At 34.9% G+C, this 21,257-nt stretch overlaps 1 protein-coding gene across 2 annotated transcripts; it reads right to left on the minus strand.

Annotated features, from left to right (window-relative positions):
• Positions 1-203: 203 nt before the first annotated feature.
• AUG3 (HAUS augmin-like complex subunit) lies at positions 204-19,516 on the minus strand. Of its 2 annotated transcripts, none has more exons than XM_086449240.1 (18): positions 19,299-19,516; positions 18,247-18,283; positions 16,083-16,186; positions 14,170-14,365; positions 13,419-13,485; positions 12,861-12,964; positions 12,401-12,485; positions 9,653-9,707; positions 8,559-8,690; positions 7,936-8,005; positions 5,840-5,897; positions 5,692-5,747; positions 4,488-4,640; positions 4,030-4,141; positions 3,794-3,935; positions 3,061-3,136; positions 1,562-1,657; positions 204-533 (listed from the first exon to the last, which is right to left on the minus strand). In XM_086449240.1, the coding sequence occupies exons 1-18, from the start codon at positions 19,475-19,477 to the stop codon at positions 405-407; spliced, it is 1,851 nt and encodes a 616-aa protein (XP_086305366.1). In that variant the 5' UTR covers positions 19,478-19,516; the 3' UTR covers positions 204-404. The 2 variants fall into 2 exon arrangements, with proteins under 2 accessions (XP_086305366.1, XP_086305365.1); XM_086449239.1 differs by having other exon boundaries at positions 9,653-9,710; positions 19,299-19,515.
• Positions 19,517-21,257: the final 1,741 nt, after the last annotated feature.

Below are 21,257 nucleotides of genomic sequence, written 5' to 3' on the forward strand. Positions count from 1 at the left end.
GACAATTAATTCGATAATCTTAAGCCTTAGCCATAACATAAAGACCCCCTTAATGGGCTGTATGTTATGCCAGAAAATAGTCACTCAGATGACATTTGCAACATCCCAACAGAGGGGCCCATCACTATATAACAATCCACATTTAGAGCCATCTCAACTTGAGCGTAGAATTGCAAAAAAAAAATCTACATTGTGAAGAGAGATGATCACACTGAAAACCGTTTCCACTAATAATTATCTATGATGGACTGAAACAAGTAATGGTTATAATTACTTTATGATTCACAGTTGGTCGTCTTCCAAACAAATTACATTTCATAGCAAGCAGTTTTCCTCACAGTTTGCTATTTAATGGCAACTGAAGAACCTGGCCTCAGACGAATTTAGTATAATATAATCCCACTCTAAAGTTGCAGAGCGTTGACTCTAGCTGTCAATTCTCTAACTTGGTTTCTCAGACGGTCTGGGTTGCAAAAGAAGTCGACAAAAACCTGCCTTTCTCGCCCAACCTCATGTGGATGATGCTTTACAATCTGTACCAGCACAACACCAGAACATGGTGATAAAGAGTTATATGTATATATACTACAAAAACTGCTAATGAAAAAGCATTAATGATAGAAGTCGCTTGGGTATCCATGATATTATTATTTTGATAGGTAAAGATGAAGATAAATTCATTAAAAAAATGGGGGTTGAGATGACCACCCAAAAGGAGTACAAGAAAGAAAACCTATCAAAAGGCACAAAGTGAACAACCCACAAAAACACGACTCCAAAACTAGGTTACAAACCCTATTCCACCTTGCAACAAAGTCCTCTAAAAAGAAGCCTCAAAACTCTTTAAACAATTTACACCCAAAAAAAGAAAACAAAAGAGCTTAGGCAGCCAACACAATGTCATGGGGATTTGAAACTTACCCTTTAGAAGTTTGGTTGTTTCTCTCCTTCCAAATACTACAACAAACCGTAAAAGGAATAAAACCCCACAAAACACGTTTCGAATTGGTAAAGTTCAAACCCCCAACTGAAACAACTTGCTAACAATGCCTGCACAGAAGAAGGGAAGCAACCCTCCATCCCCAAAAGGGACAAGAAATGGGACCAAATCTCACGAGATAAACAACAGTGCAGAAGAAGATGATCCGCTGATTCCTCATTCTCCAAGCGAAGGCAACAAAGTGCTCAACTTGCATGTCAGTCAAATTGCCATGCCGGGACCATTGACGTTGGTAATATAATGCCAATGTGGACCACCTATCTATCAGTTTAGACTGTTTAATTTGTGGGTTATATCCTGGATAGGTTTTAACCTGGAAAGCATATGATCGACTGATCAAGCACTCTAAATTGTCTAATCTAAGATCGAACTAGATCTGACACATTGGTTAATTATTGGTCGGTCAGTGGGAGAGACCTCGATTAGTAACATGTTTACGCTATATCTGCACAGCCGGTGGCTTGCCCGTTGTATGTTTTTTGATGACTAACTAGTTCCAGATGTATGAGTTTGAAATGATTAACACAAATACAAGTATAGAGGATAAAATAAAGTGATCACCTCAGCCTTCTCACGATGCTCACGTGTCACTTCTTCAACTGCAGCAGAGAGTTGTGCGTTCACCTTTTCCATGTCCACTAGCTCTTTCATTAGTGGCTGGAAGCATTATCAACAATTGTATAGTCAGAAAATCATCAAATCAGCATATGAAAAATAACTAGAAAAGAGTATTATAAGACCACATAATCAATGTGAGAATGGTGAGGCCTGGCAAATAAGTAGAAACATACACAAGGTTTCTAAATAATAAGTGGCTTTTTTTTTGCTAAATAAGAATTATAAGTGCCGGTTAAAAGAAGGTGAATGACTTGATTTAAACATGATTCGGAGACGAACTGAATTCAAAGAATGTAATCAAAACAAAGTCAACTAGATAAAGGAATCAAGAATGAGTGGAAGGGAAGCCATTCTAAAACATGTGATCCATTTCCTCCACCATAGACCAAATCCCATAACTCTAAACATGCAATCCAAAATTCTACGATTCATATGGTGCTAGATTTTCTCCATATCTATCTTATATAGGATATTTGGGGCACCTTACCAAACTCTGGAATCAATGCTCTACTTTTCTATTAGCACTCCATAGAGACAAAATTACCTCCCCTTTGCAAATGGCCCTCAAAAACGTGATAGGTGATATGAGCATTGTCAAGACCTTCATCCTCAAGGCCAGAGCCTTAGATGATCTTCAATACGGCTTATTAGGCCAACTAACCCGAGGTCTTTAAGAAACTCAGCTCCTTGGGGATAGGAGTGATAAAAGTCGTTGACTACTGTCATGAAATCACTCCGCATGATTACTCCAACACTTAATTGAAAACTAAAAGAGGGAAACATTTCCTGCACGGAGCTCTCTCTTTCACGTCTCTTTTTGTTTGAATATTTCATCCTCGAACAGTTTCTCCAACCATACACTGCTCAAGACTCAATCAATCAAAATTTAGAACATCAACACCCAGTCTGGATGCATAAAACACTGTATATAATGGCGGTAGATTCTAACATCAACTGTCATACCCTCATCAACCACATGGGGATTGTCAACCATAAACTGGTACATGTTCTTGCCACCCCCCGTGTTAGTGATATGATGATAAGAACTGATACTGCTGTTGCCTTCCTTTAGTCATACTTTTGATTTCTACTTCAAGAAAAATTTCATCATTGGAATGTGATCAAACACCACTTTGTAGTTAATACAGAGAAGTACCCAAAAAATGCAATACCTAAGAGCTGGAGACTAGGAATCTGTCAATTCTGCACAAAGAGAACTGATTTACCATGATATATTTGCATATTTCAGCTAGTTTTCTTTTCTTCTTCTCTAACTACACCAAGAGTATGTATGTTTTAATCATTGCTTAATAAAGGTGTTCTGATGTTAATTGAACAAGATTTCGAACTCATTAATGATAAAAGATAAGGAATAAGATCAAAAAGATATAAACAGAACAAGCATACAACAAGACAATAAGACATATAGGCAAAGAGTGTACCCAAGGTGTCAATATTGGTTGTGCAGTAGCTGAAGATGCAAATAGCAGTTTCTGTAAACTTTGGATAAGAGTACACCTATTTCAAAATGAAGGGAAAACAAAGTCAAAGATAATGAGAAAAAGACAATTTAACCCAACCAATGAAAGAGAACATGTAAAATCATCTCTATCCATGCACGATGATCATCTTTTAATTGGTAAAGCATGGATCCAATAAGATAGCCACTGGAACAATCATCAAAATATGATTTGGTATGATCCAAATGAAATCCATGATTAACAACCTAAGTTGATCTGATTATTGTTTCAAGAAACAATTAAAAAATCCCTATGAACAGGATCAATAACTTATCAAAATAGGGAAAGAATAATGAATCTAAGGCACCACTCTAACTCCTAAAAATTCCTGATTTTGGTAGTTATCCTCGCTCTTCTCTTTTCTCTTTAAAATAGTTTTTTATTAATAAGTATAAAGATTTTATAAATATCAATAGGAGAGTACAAAGGAGGCTGAGATAGCCCCCAAACAAGAAAGAAAAACAAAAAAAAAAACACCAAAAAGCCAACCAACTAATTACAAAGAATATCCCATCTAAATACAAAGTCCCCAAAAGACACCCCAGATGGATTTTGAATTATGCTGATTGAAAATGGTAATATACTTCTAATTATATAAGGACTACAATTGAAGCAGAGATGAGACATTTGTTTTAGATAAATAAGGTTCACTTACAGCTCATTGATACATCTGTTTCTGTCCTCCGGAAGGGAATTTTCAAGGTCAGATTGAAGGCTTAGTAAATCAGAATGAAGGACAGATATCTGCTGAACAATGCCAGGTGCTGACACATATGATGGCAATACACCTTGAGCATCTGCACAAGGATACACAAACTCACAAAGTGTAAGATGAATACTGGAAGAACACTTGGCCTATCCTACGAGAAAAAAAAGATATTGTGAGCTTACTTGAATGGATACTTAAAAGATCTCTAACACCATGCATAAACGTGTCCCGGTCATCAACAGCTCCTTGTTCATGTACTTCTGATGCGGCTTGAATCAGTGACAGGGAACGGCCCTAAATCAATATAAATGTCAGATACACCAGCGTTGTAAAGCTATAGGTAAGTCTGCAATATGTGATACATAAGAAGAGCCTTAAGTTGATTATCACAAAGGACAGTAATACTTAAGAGAATGACAACCATTCTATCGTTGTTATAAACAGGATTCCAGAGATTGGTTTGTGGCATAATTTTCAGGAAAAAGCCATAAAAAACGCTATGGTGAAATAGAAGTTGTTTTTTCTTTTTCTTTTTTTGTTCAATCTAATGCCTGGTTTTTTTGCATCTCATATATCCCAGCAGAATGAGAAAAAGGAGTCCACTATATCATGCAAAAGACGTAATCTGATTTCTGCATACCACACGGCCATTTGTTGCTGACAGGTAACTGTGCAATTCTGATTCAATAACTTTCAGCAAAGAATAAGCTCCAAGCATGGTATTATGCTCCAGTTGGCAAGCTATTTTCAAAAATTGGTGCCTAGCAAGTTGGTTAAGCAGATGATGTATGAACTGCACAACAGAGAAAATCAGATTGGATTAAGTACCAAAACAGTTCATCTTTTCATGGATTTAGGTTATTCAGTAAGTGAAGAGAAACATCAAATATGATTTCATAAGCCAATAAATTCGATGGGTTAAATATTACAGAACGATTGTTCAGAAACGATAATGGGAAAAAAATCCCTGGGATGCAAAGTGGTCTGTTTAGTGTAAAAGAAAGGTTCAGCAAAAGGTTCTTCTCGTTGCTGTTTGTTGGGCATCTGGAAGGAAAGGAGATTGAGGTTCATAAAGTTACCAATATTTCCATGTTGGTGTTTTATTGGTGCAAGCTTTAGAAGAATTTTAGGTGCTCAATTATCTCATTTTCAGAATGAGAATATAAGATTCTTTAAAAGGCTGGTAAGGTGGATTTTCCAAAGAATCATATACAGCTCTTTCTTCTTTGGAATATGGATGCTCTTATCATCAGTGAATGCATTTTTTTGACAATTCTCTCTGGACAGCAAAGAACAGCTGTTTTTATTTCTACTCAGACAAATACAGTTTGCCATAATCAATTATTTGAGAAGGTAAAACCAATTTTTTTTTTCCATTGAATCTCTATCCTCAAAAAAATAAAAAGGGTTCACTTTGAAGATATTATTTTCAAATTAAATGAGGTTGTTCTTGAGTGGACTTAACTTGGATATTTTGCATAATTTTTAGTAGCTTAAGTTTGTTCAATGGCACCCTGTTGGTGGCTTTGTATAGTGGGGATGTTTACCCCTTTCCTTTATAATTTGAACATGTGTATGTAGAACACCTAAACATACCACGGAAAAGCCAGCTAATACACCGGAGATGCTGAGTAAACAAACTGTGGATTAACTTGAGGATAGCTGGTGTAGTTAGACAAAATATTAACAATGGCAAGTAAATTCTATTTAAAGGAAAACCAATGTAAAGTATTGCTATTGTTAGAACAGGTTTATGGGTTTCATACTTTCACTTTTAATAGCTTGAAGTCAATGCATCTGAACGCATTAAATAACATAAAATGTCGTAAATAGGAAAAACATACCACTTTTTGTTGACTGATATAGAATTCTTGGCGCATGACTTTTAAATCATAATCACCTATAAAAGTTTAAATGGGAACCAAGATAAGATAATATCAAGATGGATGTTAAATTTGTCTCCATTTCAACAAAAAGCAATACTTGCAATACCTTGCAATATGTATGTGTCTTGGAGTTGAGCAAGCTCCCAACATAGATCTGGAATAGTCTGCAAGGAAATGTAGGAAATTTCTTAAGAGGAAAGTTAAGGAAATCATCGACCTTGCATATGTAAGAACTCCTAATAGCAAAGGTAATGTGAAATCTTTTCAAGAAGGGAGAATGAAAGTCACAAATAAAACGGCAAGATCATAGATTCCATCTCATGACTTTATTTTAATAATGTAGAAGAAAAAATGCTAAAAAAATCCTGTCAACTAAATATTGCCGAGAAGATAAAGAAATCCATTCATCTGGCGGTCTAGGCATTCAACTGCATTAATGAAGGAATAGTAGGATGCTAAAATAAAACAAGAATTGTTATCTATTGAAAGATTTTCGTGAAATCATTTTGAAGGTGCCACCTCGGTGAGGTGGCAGTCTGTGAGTGGTAATATCACAGACTTGGGGTCAAATCCCTGCCTTCACCTGCTTATAGCTATCCAAAAAAAAAGTTACATATCTACAATTCCTAGATTCTTGACCCTACTCATTTTTGAACTGTTGAAGGTCTAGGAATTTACAGCGTCACAATTTCAAGAACATATGATGCAACAAATTCATAACAAATAAATCCACCAGACTCTATCCATTTTTTTTCCTTCTAATAGAAACATATGTTGAATGTGCATACCAATGACATCCAAGATCCATTGTGTGACAATACTAGAAACCCACCCAACATAACATTCATACCGACCTTGAACTCTATTTTTACTACAAAAGTCATTACCATTTGAAAGATATTGAACAGCAAGCAGGCCCTTCTATTTGCGGGATAACACTAGTACAGACACATCAGTAAAATTCATAAGTGGCACCACAGGTTTAAAGCACATTCAGGAAACTCAACAGTCTGTTGTCAACTAAAATTTGTGCAAGTCTATACCTCATTCATTTGTCCTGTTCATATTACTCACTCAAATCCTATTAGTCATTCTATGGTTGTCTCATAAAATTATTGCACCTTTTTGAACCCCTTCCCCATGGGTGAATCACATCTTGTTATTTCCGAGAAATTGATATTAAGGTCCCAAAATATCATATTTCCGATGTATGGTTCAACTGTCATTTTGAGTAGTTATTCATCAGTAACATACTAACATCAATTCTATCATCATTTTTCCTCAGCTAAATCCTACCTTGGTTATTATATAACCAGTTTCTAGTTTTCTTTTGTTTAAAGGACTAGTCATTTGTTATAGTGTATGTTAAACTGCTCATATCATATAATTTGATGGTACCTGAGCAATTATTCCATTTGCTATTAATTCTGAATAAATTGTCCTAGTTGTCTTAGGTTTGAATCTTTAAACAACACTACATCAGAAATTAAGAATATTCTTCCCTGTTTGTTTATTTGATTAGTCCTTTCATAGTCTACTAAGTACAGGATTGATAGCAGTTATATCTGTGCATTACTCAAATATCAACTTAATAAAAATGAGATTTCCCTTTTGGGCAAATGAAAACTTGTATTTAAGATCAAACTAGCAGCAAAGGTTCAAGAAGTAAATTCATAAGCAAAAAAGTTCAAATTAATGCCTCCCTTGGCTAAGGACTTTGTCACATTGTTCACTCCACTTGGTGTATGACAAAATATAAGAGAGCATCCCTTAATAAACTGCTATCCTATGTTATCAATGACATTTGTTAGTACCCTTGGAGAGTCCCCCAAGCCTTTTGTCAATTTAGCAAAAGTCAAAGAGTTCCTTCCACCACCAATGAATAAATGAAGTATTCTTGAAAAATCTTGTGATCTTGTAGAAGAAACTACCATTTGCCGCATTCAGAGTCTGGTCCTAGTTGCACAAAGCAGAAATGAGTGCGAGATTCAAGGGGAGGGGGGTGTTCTCAAAACACCAAGTAGTAGGAGCGTCTACCAAATATTCGTTGTCCCTTTGAAGGAAACATCTATTTTTCAAAATGTTAAAATTATACAATACAAACATCTATTTGAGTTTATGTAAAATCTAAACTCATTTACTAATTATATTTGTATAACTATAAACTTAAAGTGAAACCATAATTAGAATCAAAGTGCAAACCTCGGATAACAACTTATCCTCTTTCCGGTATAGATTTGAAAGTTCTCCTGCCAGTTCAGAATGTTTTCTCCTGCTTGGTGACAACAAAAGCATCAGAAGTGATCTACAAGTTATTTCAGTTCATCAATAAGGGTAATTCCATGAGATAAATACATGGTAAAATGTAAGTTTATAGTATATAGCATTCCAAGAAAACAAAAGAAAAATGTATGATTTTGGCCAAAAACAAAATAGCATTTGCTCATTAATTGCCCACCTAAGTTGGAAGAGTTGTATGCTTCATGAACTTTTCCATCTTTTTAATTAGGTATTTGGCATCATGCAGGAGTCTTATAATAAGGCATGGGGTGCTATGTGGGGGCCCTACCCAGAGGCAAGCCACAACCGCTCTTTAAAACACTACTTGGGACCACATTTCGCAAGACATTCTTAACTTATCAAAGATACTATGAAGTTTAATGTATAGATTTAAGGGGGGAGAAGTCAAACCAGACATTGGATAAAAGTTTCCTGGACATATTACGAAAACTGAAGAAAAATATCATACTGCATAATCTTTTAAAGAACACTTGCAGGGCACATCAATACTAGATACTAATTATGATTCAAAAGATGTACCATACCGAAGAGAATGAAGATCGAGATGAATGTGAGCCTCGTCCGATGCTACTTGAGATTTAAGCGCTGTGAGAATAGCTTGTTGCTTGGCATTTTCAACTTGGGCTTCTACCCATTGTCTCTCACTTGTCCCAAATCTGGTGTAGTATTGGATAGTTTGTAAACCATGAGATAACCAGATATAACCACAAAACACTTAGTGGATTGATCTTGTCTAAAAAGGAACAAATATTGTACAGGTTGTTATTACTTAAAACTTTAAACCCATACACAAGAACCTCTTAATGTACTAGAATCATGAAATATATTATGAACTTCAATCTTTTCGGGTCACAATCAATCACTAATCAAAACGATGTTGACCAACTAGGTAACTGAAAGCAAAACAAATGCGTCTAGAGAAAAAGGATTCAACATAATCAAAAACCGTACTTTGGTAGGATGTTACTTAGATTTTGTTAGTAAAAGAAACAAGTAGAAAAGAGATTATCTGTCAATACGTGATCAAAAGAGAAAAAAAATTATAAAAAAGGTGGTGATAATAATATATTGTGTGGCTTGAAGTCATAGTTGCTACATGTTACTAATATATACATTAGTAGGTGAAAGCGAATTCTATATACATAGTTGCTATTAAAGACACTATATATTGTATTCTATGTATGAAGGACCCTATTTGTAATAAGATTTCACAGACAAAGATGTAGGTTTCCAACACTAATACTGACATATGGCCACAAGCCCGATATGCTGACATCGGTACACATTTATTCCTTATGTTTTTTCACTTTCTCTGTTAATTCATTGAAGGGGAAAAGGTCAAAAACATTGAACCAAATGTTACATTTTCAGTAAGAGTTTATGTAAAACATGAACAATTTTCCATACAGATTAAAAATAAAAAAAAATAAAAACACCTCTGAAAATAACATTCCAATAATACCAAACCAAGGAATGAGAAGAAAACTTCATAATATGAAGTGAAATCTACTACAAACACATAAATGGATCCATATCCAGACACAAGAAGCCCAATAGGAGAAATAATTGAAAAGGTAATTTGTTCGAAAAGAACAAGTAGCTAGGTAAGATGGCTTACATAGAGCGAAGTCGTTGCAGCTCTGCTACACGTTGATGGTGAGATTTCTCTGAATCCGCTGCAATAGCCATTCATTTTTAATACAATCATAAAATGATGAATGCATTTATATCATTATATGAAATGAAAGATATAAACACAAACATATAAACTCAGCTGTAGCTCAGAGAGAAAAACTCTCTTACGTGTCAAAATGTGGAAGTAAATCATCACGCAATCAAAATACCCAATAACAGCCGAAAATAAATGAAAGCACATAGATGCATTCATTTGTGTTTGTATTAGTTATGCAGGAACTAGGAAGCATAAAGAATGTGAGCTATTAACAGAATGAATATTTTATTCTGATCACACAAGAGGAAGTTCACTCGCCAGTACTGCTATTTATTAAATATATTCTCATCATCTGGACCGTAAGTGTAAACTTCTAGCTTCCCTAGTTCCTCACTGCAGCTAAATCCATCTTTCTTTCTCATTTCATACATTCTCATGCAATCTTTCTGCCTTGCATGCAAGCAAATCTTCAATTATTCTGTTGGGATTCCAGCATCTCAATCTTAGACGCTATGATACTTCGAACCTTGGTTGTATGTTCACAAGTTGGAGAAGGTACTCTTGATGAGGTAACTCTGCCATTGTGGGAAGATTTTGGGTCTTCCATTTTCCACTAAATGCATTTAATCACAGAATCCCATATTGACCTTATATAGAAAACCAGCACCAAGGGGAAGAACAAAGTAGATAATCAGAAACTTGCCAACTTTGCAATGAAGATCAATGGTAGCACGCTGGTGTTGACCAACCATCTGTCCCAAAAGGTCAACCTATTAGGAAGGGGATGAACAATGAATATAAGAAGATCACAAGCTAAATAGGGATACGATAATACATAACACCCAGGAGCAGGCGAATCCCGCACTCAATACTCCGCCTCACCCAAAGGGTGGAAAGAATCGAACTTGTGACCTATACGGACCTCCCACTCTAATACCATGTTGACCAACAATCTATCACAATAGGGCAACTTATTAGGCAGGGAGTAAACAATGAATATAAGTGGGTAACAAGTCTGTAACACCAGGGAGCAAGCGAATCCAGCAATCAACAGCTGGCACCCTAGTCGCGCATATACCTGAACACCAATAAACTTAACGTTATCTAAGTACTCATCTTGGATACCTTCTTTGTTCAAGGGTCGCATCAAACAAGGTTGCCATTAAAATATTGTAGATGAGAACTAAACCGACCGTTCGTGTTGTCTTACATACTAGCTTTTCGCATTTTTTAGTTACTCACTAAATCTATATCAACAAAGCGACACTTCCTCATCTCGTTATTCCCATTTTCATCACTCCATCTATATGAATCTCCTAACAGGCTCCTGATTTTTTGCAAAAAAAAAAAAATGACCAAACAATAACCATTAGTGAAAGCCAACTTGAAACTAAGAGGGTAAACTGGTGGTGATATCCTACTCGAGCCCAAGTCAACTTAAGATTCCATCAGAGGCATAAACTAAGCAAAACATCTCTCTAGAGGAAATAAAAATCAGCCAAAATTTCCCATAATCCATAGGTATCTACTGAGAATCTCCATTTGGTATTGTGATTCTCCCCTTAAAGCTCAATTCCCACACTTGTATATAACAGACGAACTATAGATTTGATCTCCCAATCATTGAAGCTTCCTCCTAAAGCAAAGTCCCAGGAGATCTTGTTATTTGAATGAACCACGAAATTCTAAATTGACAAGTCTTAAGCTAGATTGTATATCTGATACAATCTTTCTATTGGATGAAGATAACCAGGTATGGACTAGGAGCCCTGATGGTAATTTTTCAGTTATATCATTTTATCATTCACTGCTCACTTTTTTTAAAACAAATCCAAATTCCCAGCATCCATAATTTGGGGTCTTGAACTCCCTCTAGGGTGGCTTTTAAGCTGCTTAAGATAACATTTTGATTGTGGATCACCTAATTTTTCCTGCTATCACTGTAGTTGATTTTTCTTCCTAATGCAAAGGTAAATAAAACTGTAATTCATTTACCCATTTCACCCGAGCAATTTGGTCTCATTTCATTCGTCTAATTGATTGAAACAGGATTTTCTTTCCAGTTCAATTTATTCTCTTTTCCAAAGTTGGCTAACCACTGCTTTCTTTTCTAGAAATATAATTCCAAGGAATCTGATTTCGTTTGCTATTTTTTGTGGTCTTTGGAATGATAGGGAAGGAAAAAATTTCATGGAAAGGAAACATCGGTCCATAAAGTCATCATCAACATATTAGCCATCATTTTCTATGGGTGCAATAATTTTGGGGATTCTCTTTTGAGGATATTATTTTTAGGTGGGAGCTTGTGTGTCCGGAGGACATGTGGCAGCTGCTCTTTTGTTTTTTGGCTTTGTATTCTGTTATCAAGGTAAGTATTCTTGACCTCCTTTCGTGTGACTCTCTTTTGCCTTTAGTGATAATTATATTTATCAAATATTACAAATTCAGAGGACAAGCACAATTTCAACTTTGAGTGCCACACAACCGAGAAGCAGAACCTGAGTCCATTTTTGTCATTAACTCCCTTTATACGGTCATTAAATTATATATAAATATCATAACTGAAACCACAGAAATAGAATGAAATATTATGAATACACAACAGGCAATAATTACAAGCTTCCATGAATAGAGAAGTGTGCTCTAGACTAAAGCAGCACCATGGAAGTAATGGAAGCAAGATATAAAGGGTACCTCGTACAAAGCCGTTTGAGCTATCATCAAGACTCATCCACGAACATTTAGCTTTACCCTCTTTGGCAACTAATTGAAAAGGACCCTGATTGAAAACACATATTAACGCCATCAGGACTGAGACTGAGATTACTAGATGCTATGTAGCAGGTAGCTATAGCGAACCCTCTTAGATTCATTCTTTTATTTATAGATCAACATACGTTTCTAAAAAGGATAAACTCTTTCTGGATGTCCTGTCCAAAAATTTCTAGGAAAGAACAACACTTCTCGTCACCAAGCTACAAGCTATCCATATGTATTCTATTCCATGATATGCATCATAATTTGAGCCTCTAAAGTACATTTTGTAGCATAAGTGAATGAAACATCATGCATCAAAATACTTGCAATATAAAATCATACATTAAAGTATGCAGGAGATAAGAAAATGCAGAGATCCAGTTCTAAACGTAGATACCATTTCAAACTGCTTCACAAACCACTGGTCTAACTCTTTTGTACAAGCTGAATCTCCCAGTAAATAAGAATGAAAGTCAGAGTAAGCTAAGTAGATGCCGTCCTCTGCATAGATAATACCGAAAACCCATCAGAAGGCAAAATAAAAACAAAATCATGCAGAAGTAATTGTTATGTTGGCCAAAGACCATGGCAACGTTTGAGAAGAAAAATCTGAAAATAAAAGGCCAATTATATATTGAGCAATTTTTTCAAGGAGACAAGTGTTAAGTACCAAAGCTAACACTATTAGCTGAAATATAGCCCGTGAAGGAAACCAAAATTTTCCACATGTATATTAGCATGGAATAGCTTTCCGTAAAGTTATTAACAGGTTTCTTGGGAGGTGGAAATGTAACATGCGCATCATATCCCACTTTAACCTAAACAGGAAAGAATTTTGCTTATCAAAAGACTAACACAACTCATGCACCAACTATACCATGCAATTTTAGCTTTGTAACCCAATGCCCCCATAACCATTAGCATAGACTTTGAGTGACATGGAAGGAGAAAATACCATCCCCAGAATGAAAGTGAGCCAACTCCTGTGCAGTAGAAGCAATTCTTCCAAGAACGGCATTCATCTAAATTATAAAGAAATAGGTCAGAGAGCTTCCAAAATCTCCTAGAATCAAGGATGTTTCTTATAAATGTTCTATCAGCAAACATATCCAGCTACGCATGGATCTAATGCTAGCAAAAGCAACATAAAGTTACATATTATCTTCCATAGAGCAACAAAAAAAAAAAAAAACAGGTAAGAGAAATCCATGAATGCAAATGCAGACTGGTAATGTAACACACATACACAGATGCCCACCGATCCATACCTGCACATATGGATACCCACACCATCCTACTTGCATACATGTATGTGCACAACCCCATCTTTATGTGCATGTTAGATGTCCAAATGATGCATCTGAATTGCAAGGCATCCCTCCACAATGATATTTTCTAGTTAATATAATCCTTGAATTCCAAGGCATCCCACCACAATGATATTTTCTAGTTAATATAATCCTGTGATAACTTCAAGGACAATTGACAATATGCAAAAATGAAAATATTAACCAGTTATAATAATACATTATATAAACATGATCTTCAATAGAAGTGGACACTAATGCAAGTTCGCTCGTATTTCCAACTTCACCATGAGCTTCAATCCCCTTCCCAATATCAGTCACAATAACTAAAAAATGCTCTGTTATGTAGGTAGTAAATTTATAAAGCATTAGATTGTCAAACAGGGTATACCAGTGTACCTCTAAATTTCTAGCAGAAAGCTTATCATCTATCGTAGTGAGTTGTCCATTGACTGCTGATGTTGCTGCCACCCTTGCCCTTCTTCCTTGGATCAAAGTAGAAGCTTGGCCTGAGAGCAAATCAAACTGAGACTGTAGTTGCCTAAGCTGTTTCTGCAATTCTAACGCTTCTGCTTTGTATTCCAGAGTCGCATCTCTAAGGAAGAGAAGCCATTAATCACTACCAGTACCAGAATATTGCAATGTTGCCAATCCCCCCCCCCCCCCCCAAAAAAAAATAAATAAAAAAGTGTAGCAACAGTATGCCAAGTATGAGACAGCAAAAAAAAAAAAAAAGACAGAAAGAAAGAAAGTGTAGAAACAATGTGCCAGGTCTGTCTTCCTGCTGCTCACGGGAGTGTGCTTCAGTCGGCATCATCATGGATGACCATAGTCGCTAATCTGGTAGGATTTTCTCCTGCTCTCACAATCATCATCATTCTCTTCGTCATCTAAGTCTAATAAAAAATATTGGTGTCCACAACATGAATCATTTTTTGTCATGTGTGTGTCACATGGATACAAGTGCATGTTTCCAAGCAACTTGGGTACGAAGTATCAGATTTGAGGACCCCCCCCCCCTCCCCCAACACACACACCCACACCCACACAAAAATAATAAATAATAAAAAATAAAAATAAAAAAAAAGGTTTTATGGTTTATAAGCTATATATTAGATACTTTTGAACAAATTAATTACTTATATATGATAATAAGGAAATAATGGATTATTGATTGCATATCTCATGATATGTATCACATACCCATTGATAAGAGAATACATTGCTACAAATAACATTTTCAATGAGAAAGCATTCTCTATGATAAACGCTAATATATATTGGGAGATCACTAGAGTCCGTCACAAGTCAAAATATGATGTGTCTGGCCTGAGAACTTCACACTTTGAGAATAATCCATTCAACATGGTTCATTGCCCAACTCAATAAATTGCTATATCTTTTGTCAAAATATGTCTTCAAATATTTTCTTATTAATCTCAATTCACATCAGTTTTGCCTTCTATTCATCTTTTTCAAGTTCCAACTTGCACCAAGCATTCCTCACCAATGTTCTTATTCCTCTCTGTTGTACAAGCCCAAACCGTTCCAATTGAGTTTCCGTCATTTTATCTCCTTAGGCAGCAAATATGCTGTCAGTTAATACTCTATCAAAACCATGCATATACTGTCCTCTCCTAAGTAGATAATTTCCCAAAGCTTAAACTGATCAAACAAACTTACCATCCAAGAATTAGCTCTTAGTCACACTAGGAGAGTCCAATAAATGCACCTTTTCGATTCATGGTCCCATCCAAAAGCAGCCTAAATATGCTAATTTTCCTTATTACACAAAAGTTGTGCTACAAATTTAATGGCACAAGGAAATTCTACATAAGGGGTCTGTTTGGGAACCAAGCATGGAAATTTTGAAAATTGGATTCCAAAACTTCTGATTTCCAAAAATTAAGAAACCTGAAAATGGAATTTCTTGTGTTTGGTTGACCCAAATTTTGAAGGGAATTCTAGGGAACTTCAAGGAATTAAAAGATTTGCTCCCATAAAATGTGAAGAAAATAACTCATAATTCCCAGAATTTGGTCCTCCTGAAAATATTTAACCATGTTTTTTTTTCTAAACAGGCCTTGTGCAAAATGCTCTAAATATTATAAGCTAGAAAGAAACGTATGATGTTTTGTGTCATCATAGACCATACAAGGAAATGTGGTAAAGAACCATAAAAAGTTTTTATCGTTTGCAGTGGTTCATCAACAACCAATACTACATCAATAAATCAAACATACAAAAGGAAAATGGAATAATAAAACAAAAATCAGGAAGTAATAAATTAACTACTGGGAGAAAAATGTTACCTGATATCTTTCAATCCTTCTTCAGCCCCAAAAACAGCCTCCTGGTTGTCTCTCCTACTTGAAAAGGCTGCAATGCTCTCATAAGCAAAGTCCAAGTCCTCCCCCTGACAAACTTATCCATGTCACATAATAAATGTTTGTACCAACATGAGTGTGTCTAAATGGAAAATGTGCAACATAATGCAATGGATAATGATATTTATGATGCAAATGATGTGAATAAACAAAACTTGGTTTGCTTGGTCAGGATTATAGATAAAGGGTGCTCATATGCAAGTATCTTTCTTTAACCTTTTTTTTTTTTTTTTGAAAATTAAAGAAGGATTAGGAAGACCCCCAACCAGAAAAGAACAATACTCCTTAACATTCTGTCACAGGTATGCCCAATGACATCCTTTACAATAAGGTCCATTAAAAAATCAATAGGAAATTCCCTAGGTTCTAAGGTGACCCTACCCCTCTGGGTTAGTATGGATGCAAGGTATTCAGCTACCTTGTTCATTTCTCCATAGTTGAACTCCACATCAATTCTGTCACAGGTATGCTCAATGACATCCTTTTCCATAATTGTGATTTTGTTTGTATTGAATTTAATAAAGATTTTGAGCAATTAACCACAAATCTTGGATCTGAAATTGTTAGTACTTTGGCTACTTGCAACAATACGTGTTGAACGTAAATTGATCTTACATATGTTGCTCCAAATGACTTATTTTTATAATATAAAGAATTATAAGTGTTTTTTTTTCCGCTAGGCAAGCAAGGGGGTTAGTGGTAAGCGTGAAGTGGGTTCAACAGATTTTTGAACCTAGGTCATGGGATCAACACTCCACAAGCCTTACCAACATAACTAAGTTGGCACCTTCAAGAGTTATGAGTGTTATATCATGCTTGTTTCTATCACATGTCAAAAAAATACGCTCTTAGACGTTTTGTCAAAGAACTCCAAACATACCAAGTTAGAAAAACAACACCGCATGGTTATGCCATTAACTAAATCTATACAATACAAATGAATTAAGTCTTAAGAATTTGACCGAATTAACTAGCATAATTCGATACATTCAGTCAAATTATATAGATATAGACCAAACATTAAAAATGATGATAAATTATAATTTTTTGAAGTTGAGCTTCGTTATGAGAGAGAATTTCATTTTAAAAAAATACCTCTTTTTGGTGGCTCTTGGATCAAGAACACCTCTAACACCCTCAAATCAAATATCAAAAGCTCTTTGGTCCCAATTTTTCAAGCCAGACATAAATACTTCTTTTCTCCTCAATATGTTGTTTTGTCATAGTTTTAGGTCAAATATATTGTATTAAACAAAAGTCATAAGAATAAATATATCAACAAATGCAAGCATATAGGATGTCCTAAGTATATTATGAAGTAACTCAATTTGTAATATTACTCTCAATAAATAATGTTATTTTATCAAAATTAATAAATTTAAACAATCAAGAGGGTAAATTGAAAACATGTAGGCAATAAACCATCCACCCACAACATGGACTCCCTCAAATGGTAGGGAAACTATTTTTTTAATCTTTTTATTTGCATTTGATTAACCTGACTAAAAAATTTATTGTGCAAGTCGAGCTGTATTGGACTCTCAGAGCCTTAGAAACTTGCATGTATTGTTTTTACCTTGGTCTAAAGACTCATACGATCTAGGAATGTCTCGACCAAGAATGGAACAAAACATTGACCACAAATCACAAAACATTTTTGGAATTGTTTGGAATTGTCTTGGATTGTTTTTAAATATTATGATTGAGATATTCTCAATTTCTTTCCTGACCAGGACATTGTCTCGAGACAAGATTGTAAACCTTGTTTCGTACTTTCCTTACTCCAAAGTTGTAAGTGAAATGCACATGTACGTCTTATGGGTGTTTTTATGCTTGTCTTATCATTTCATAATATTTCATTACATCATTTCCATAATATTTACGTCATTTCCAAAAAGAAAATTATAAATAATACCCACATTAGTAAAAAAAAAAAAACTCTATTTTCAACTTACAGAAATAGACACTAAAAGTGAAATTTATAACATTGTGCATGATGATTGATGGAATACTGAAAATAATTGTATTGTGCAATAACTGCAAGGTGCCACAATAGGAATGCTCATAGAAGAGAGAAAAAGAATAATACCTCTAATAGTTTCCCTTCCTTTACAAACTGTTCATACCTAAAGTAAATAGGAAGTACTATTAGTAAGAAAAGTAAATAAAAACTAAATCAACAATTAAAATAAACCATAGAAGTTGCCAAAAGGAAGGTAAAATGAATGCACACACGAAAGTAAAAGATTTTGATCTCAACAATCTCAATGCATTCAAACCAAGGTTCAAAATCTTGGTTTCAGTGTGTCTCTTGTATGGCTTGAACGGACCCAACTCAACTTTGAACAGGGCTTGGGCTAGACATTTAACACCTTGGTTAGGTTCAAGTTGGATATTGAAGCTTGGCCAGAAGTCAGGTAAGGCTCAGGCATCCCGATTTGACTTGAAACACGTTTAGAAAATAACATTTAATTTTTATGTCTTATTATGATTTTTATTTTTTTGGGGAGGGGGTTAAGGTAAGTTGGACTTGAAGCCATGTTGCATTGCAATTTTTCAACCAACTGAACTACAGGTCTGAGCTCTATTATTAACATTTGTTACATAACATATTATTTTCTCCAGTAGAATTATGACCTTGCCCTCCTTGGCATCATTAAGTTAATAATTTCAAGAAGATAGACATAAATAAAACACTGGAGCCTTACAGATTTGGAAGAAAATATGTTTAGGATAACCAGTATGTGTTTGGGATTTTTATGACTTATTCTACAGATTTAATCGACAAACTTTAACTCAAAATAATTCTCGAGTATCGATAGTCAATGATTAGTCGCAACCATCAACAATCTAACATTATTATCATTCAGTTGATATAATCTAACTAGGTATGGATTAGAACCTGAAACCACTGCGATGTTTTCCACCATGAAATTCTTGGAGATCGATTAAATCTGAAGGTAAAAAAACTCTAAAACAAGTAAATTAAGTAGAATTCTATTCTCGTTTACAGTGTCGATGGATTATATAAACAATTTGAGGTGAACAAGTCCCTAAAAGATCAAAATTCAAAAGCTGCAATAATGCCCTAAAAACGAAGAATTAGAGAACATCCAATCGAAATGCGTGAGAAGAATTTACAGTGAGAGCTCGGCAGGAGAAAGGACATTGGTGGAGCGAAGACTGGAGCAGATCCAATCGAGGAGAGGTCGAGCCTCCTCGTACTGGAAGGGCCATTCGAAGCTGTCTGGATCCAATGTTTTGTGCCCTTCATACCCCAATTCCCCCAAAAGATTGCAGAGTTTCGCGCCACTACTCATCGCAGATTTGGGAGGAAATGTAGAAGAGAGAGTTTCAAATTCTATCCCAATTTAAATGTTTTCTGTCTGCGGCTCTGCGCTGAAAACCCGGTCTCGCGTCTTCTCTCGCTCGGTCCCCACAGATACCGAGTTTACTCGTCCGAGTCATTGCTTCTCTTAAGAATTTAAAAAAGATATAATTGAATAACCATAAATATTTATTACTATAATGAAGTTTAGTAGATACTCAGTCACAATACCTTATTTTTCATTAATAAATAATTAGTTTACTTCAAAAATATCACATATTTTCTTGTTCGGCCATGTAAAAATCGTGTTCACTCTTCTGAGTCATTTTGTCTCCAAAAGGCCAAATTAATGGTACCTGATTTGTGTGTTCCATCGATTCAAATTTAGGTTCGAAGTTCTTAGTTTGCCAATCTAAAATGAACTCTTTCCATAGGGTTAGGTAGAGAAAATTCGTTTTTGGGTTCTCTTTGATGTCCTACCTGGTTCGTTAGTGCATATATATAATTCAAGTATACAAGTTATAATTACAATTATAATAATAAAAAATATTAAGTTAGATAGAAATAAATTAGTAAAATAATTTATTTTTAAAATGTGAACAATGAAAAAAATAAAAATCAATTAAAAAAACATTTGGTTGAACGAACCAAATTGATGGTTTTACCGAATTTCATGCTTTGGTTCACCTAACCTGATCAAAATGGTTCGTGTTCGCTGGATTTTACAAATCCAATACAACCTGTACCGCGAACTGGTTCGTTTCATACTAGTTTATAGTTCGGACTAGAAGAAACGAATTGGATAACATTCAATATAAATCTCTATTAAAATATATAATTGGATAACTGTAATGTTTTAATATTATAAGATTGATTGATGAATATTCAATCACATAACCTTAAGTTTTCATTTATAAACAATTATTTCACATAAAAAACACAATAACAAGTTGACTTGGTAGAGTTTTCATTAAATCGGGTGATATTATTAGAATATCAAAAGAAGCATCTTGGAACTCAGAAATATAGTTTATGCGATTGACGATTCTAGCCCAGTAGCACTCGACCTTGTAGTGACTCTCCCAAGTAGTCAGTGTAGTCTTAGATTTAAAACCATGAATACAAGCTTCGTATGAATTGGTTCCTCTACGGAATCTTAAGGAATGCCTCCCAATGTCACATGCCCATGACCATATTGCTTATAATTATGTTATATATAGAGAGAGGAAAGCGTTCAAAGGCCCTACATGAGTTAGCTAGAAGTTTCGGAATTAGTTGATTTTTGTGAGGATGATATCTATCAGCCCATTATGAGACTTCTAACCTTATAAAAAGTGATTTATAAATAATGACGGTTTATGATTCTTCAACTTATACATTGGAGTTAAAAGTTTTAGAATTGGCTGATTTTTTGTAAGGACGATCTCCTCACCATAGAGATCATCCTCACAAAAAAAATCAACCCATTCCAAATCTTCTAACCCATATATTGAAAAATGTTTGGCACAATCTTCTAACCCATATATATAGTGATTTATAAATAATGACGGTCCATGATTCTTCAACTTATACATTGGGGTTAAAAGTTTCACAATTGGCTGATTTTTTGTAAGAACGGTCTCCTCACCATAGAGATCATCCTCACAAAAAAAAAAAAAAAATCAACCCATTCCAAATCTTCTAACCCATATATATATATATATATATATATATTCTAATGTGCCAATAAAGAATCAATTCTTTTTAAGATATAATCAAGAATTATCCTTGAT

The sequence above is a fragment of the Akebia trifoliata genome, chromosome 8 (assembly GCF_017979445.1).
Source record: "Akebia trifoliata isolate Shusen 1 chromosome 8, ASM1797944v1, whole genome shotgun sequence".
NCBI classification, from domain to species: domain Eukaryota; kingdom Viridiplantae; phylum Streptophyta; class Magnoliopsida; order Ranunculales; family Lardizabalaceae; genus Akebia; species Akebia trifoliata.

Excerpts from the sequence above, each read along its gene's own strand:
- AUG3 (XM_086449239.1), bottom strand. The coding sequence starts at position 19,477 with ATGAGTAGTGGCGCGAAACTCTGCAATCTTTTGGGGGAATTGGGGTAT. Across the intron at positions 18,284-19,298 it reads TCTCCTGCCGAGCTCTCACT|GTATGAACAGTTTGTAAAGG; the intron begins GTAAATTCTTCT and ends TATTTACTTTAG. Across the intron at positions 16,187-18,246 it reads AGGAAGGGAAACTATTAGAG|GGGGAGGACTTGGACTTTGC; the intron begins GTATTATTCTTT and ends TAAGTTTGTCAG.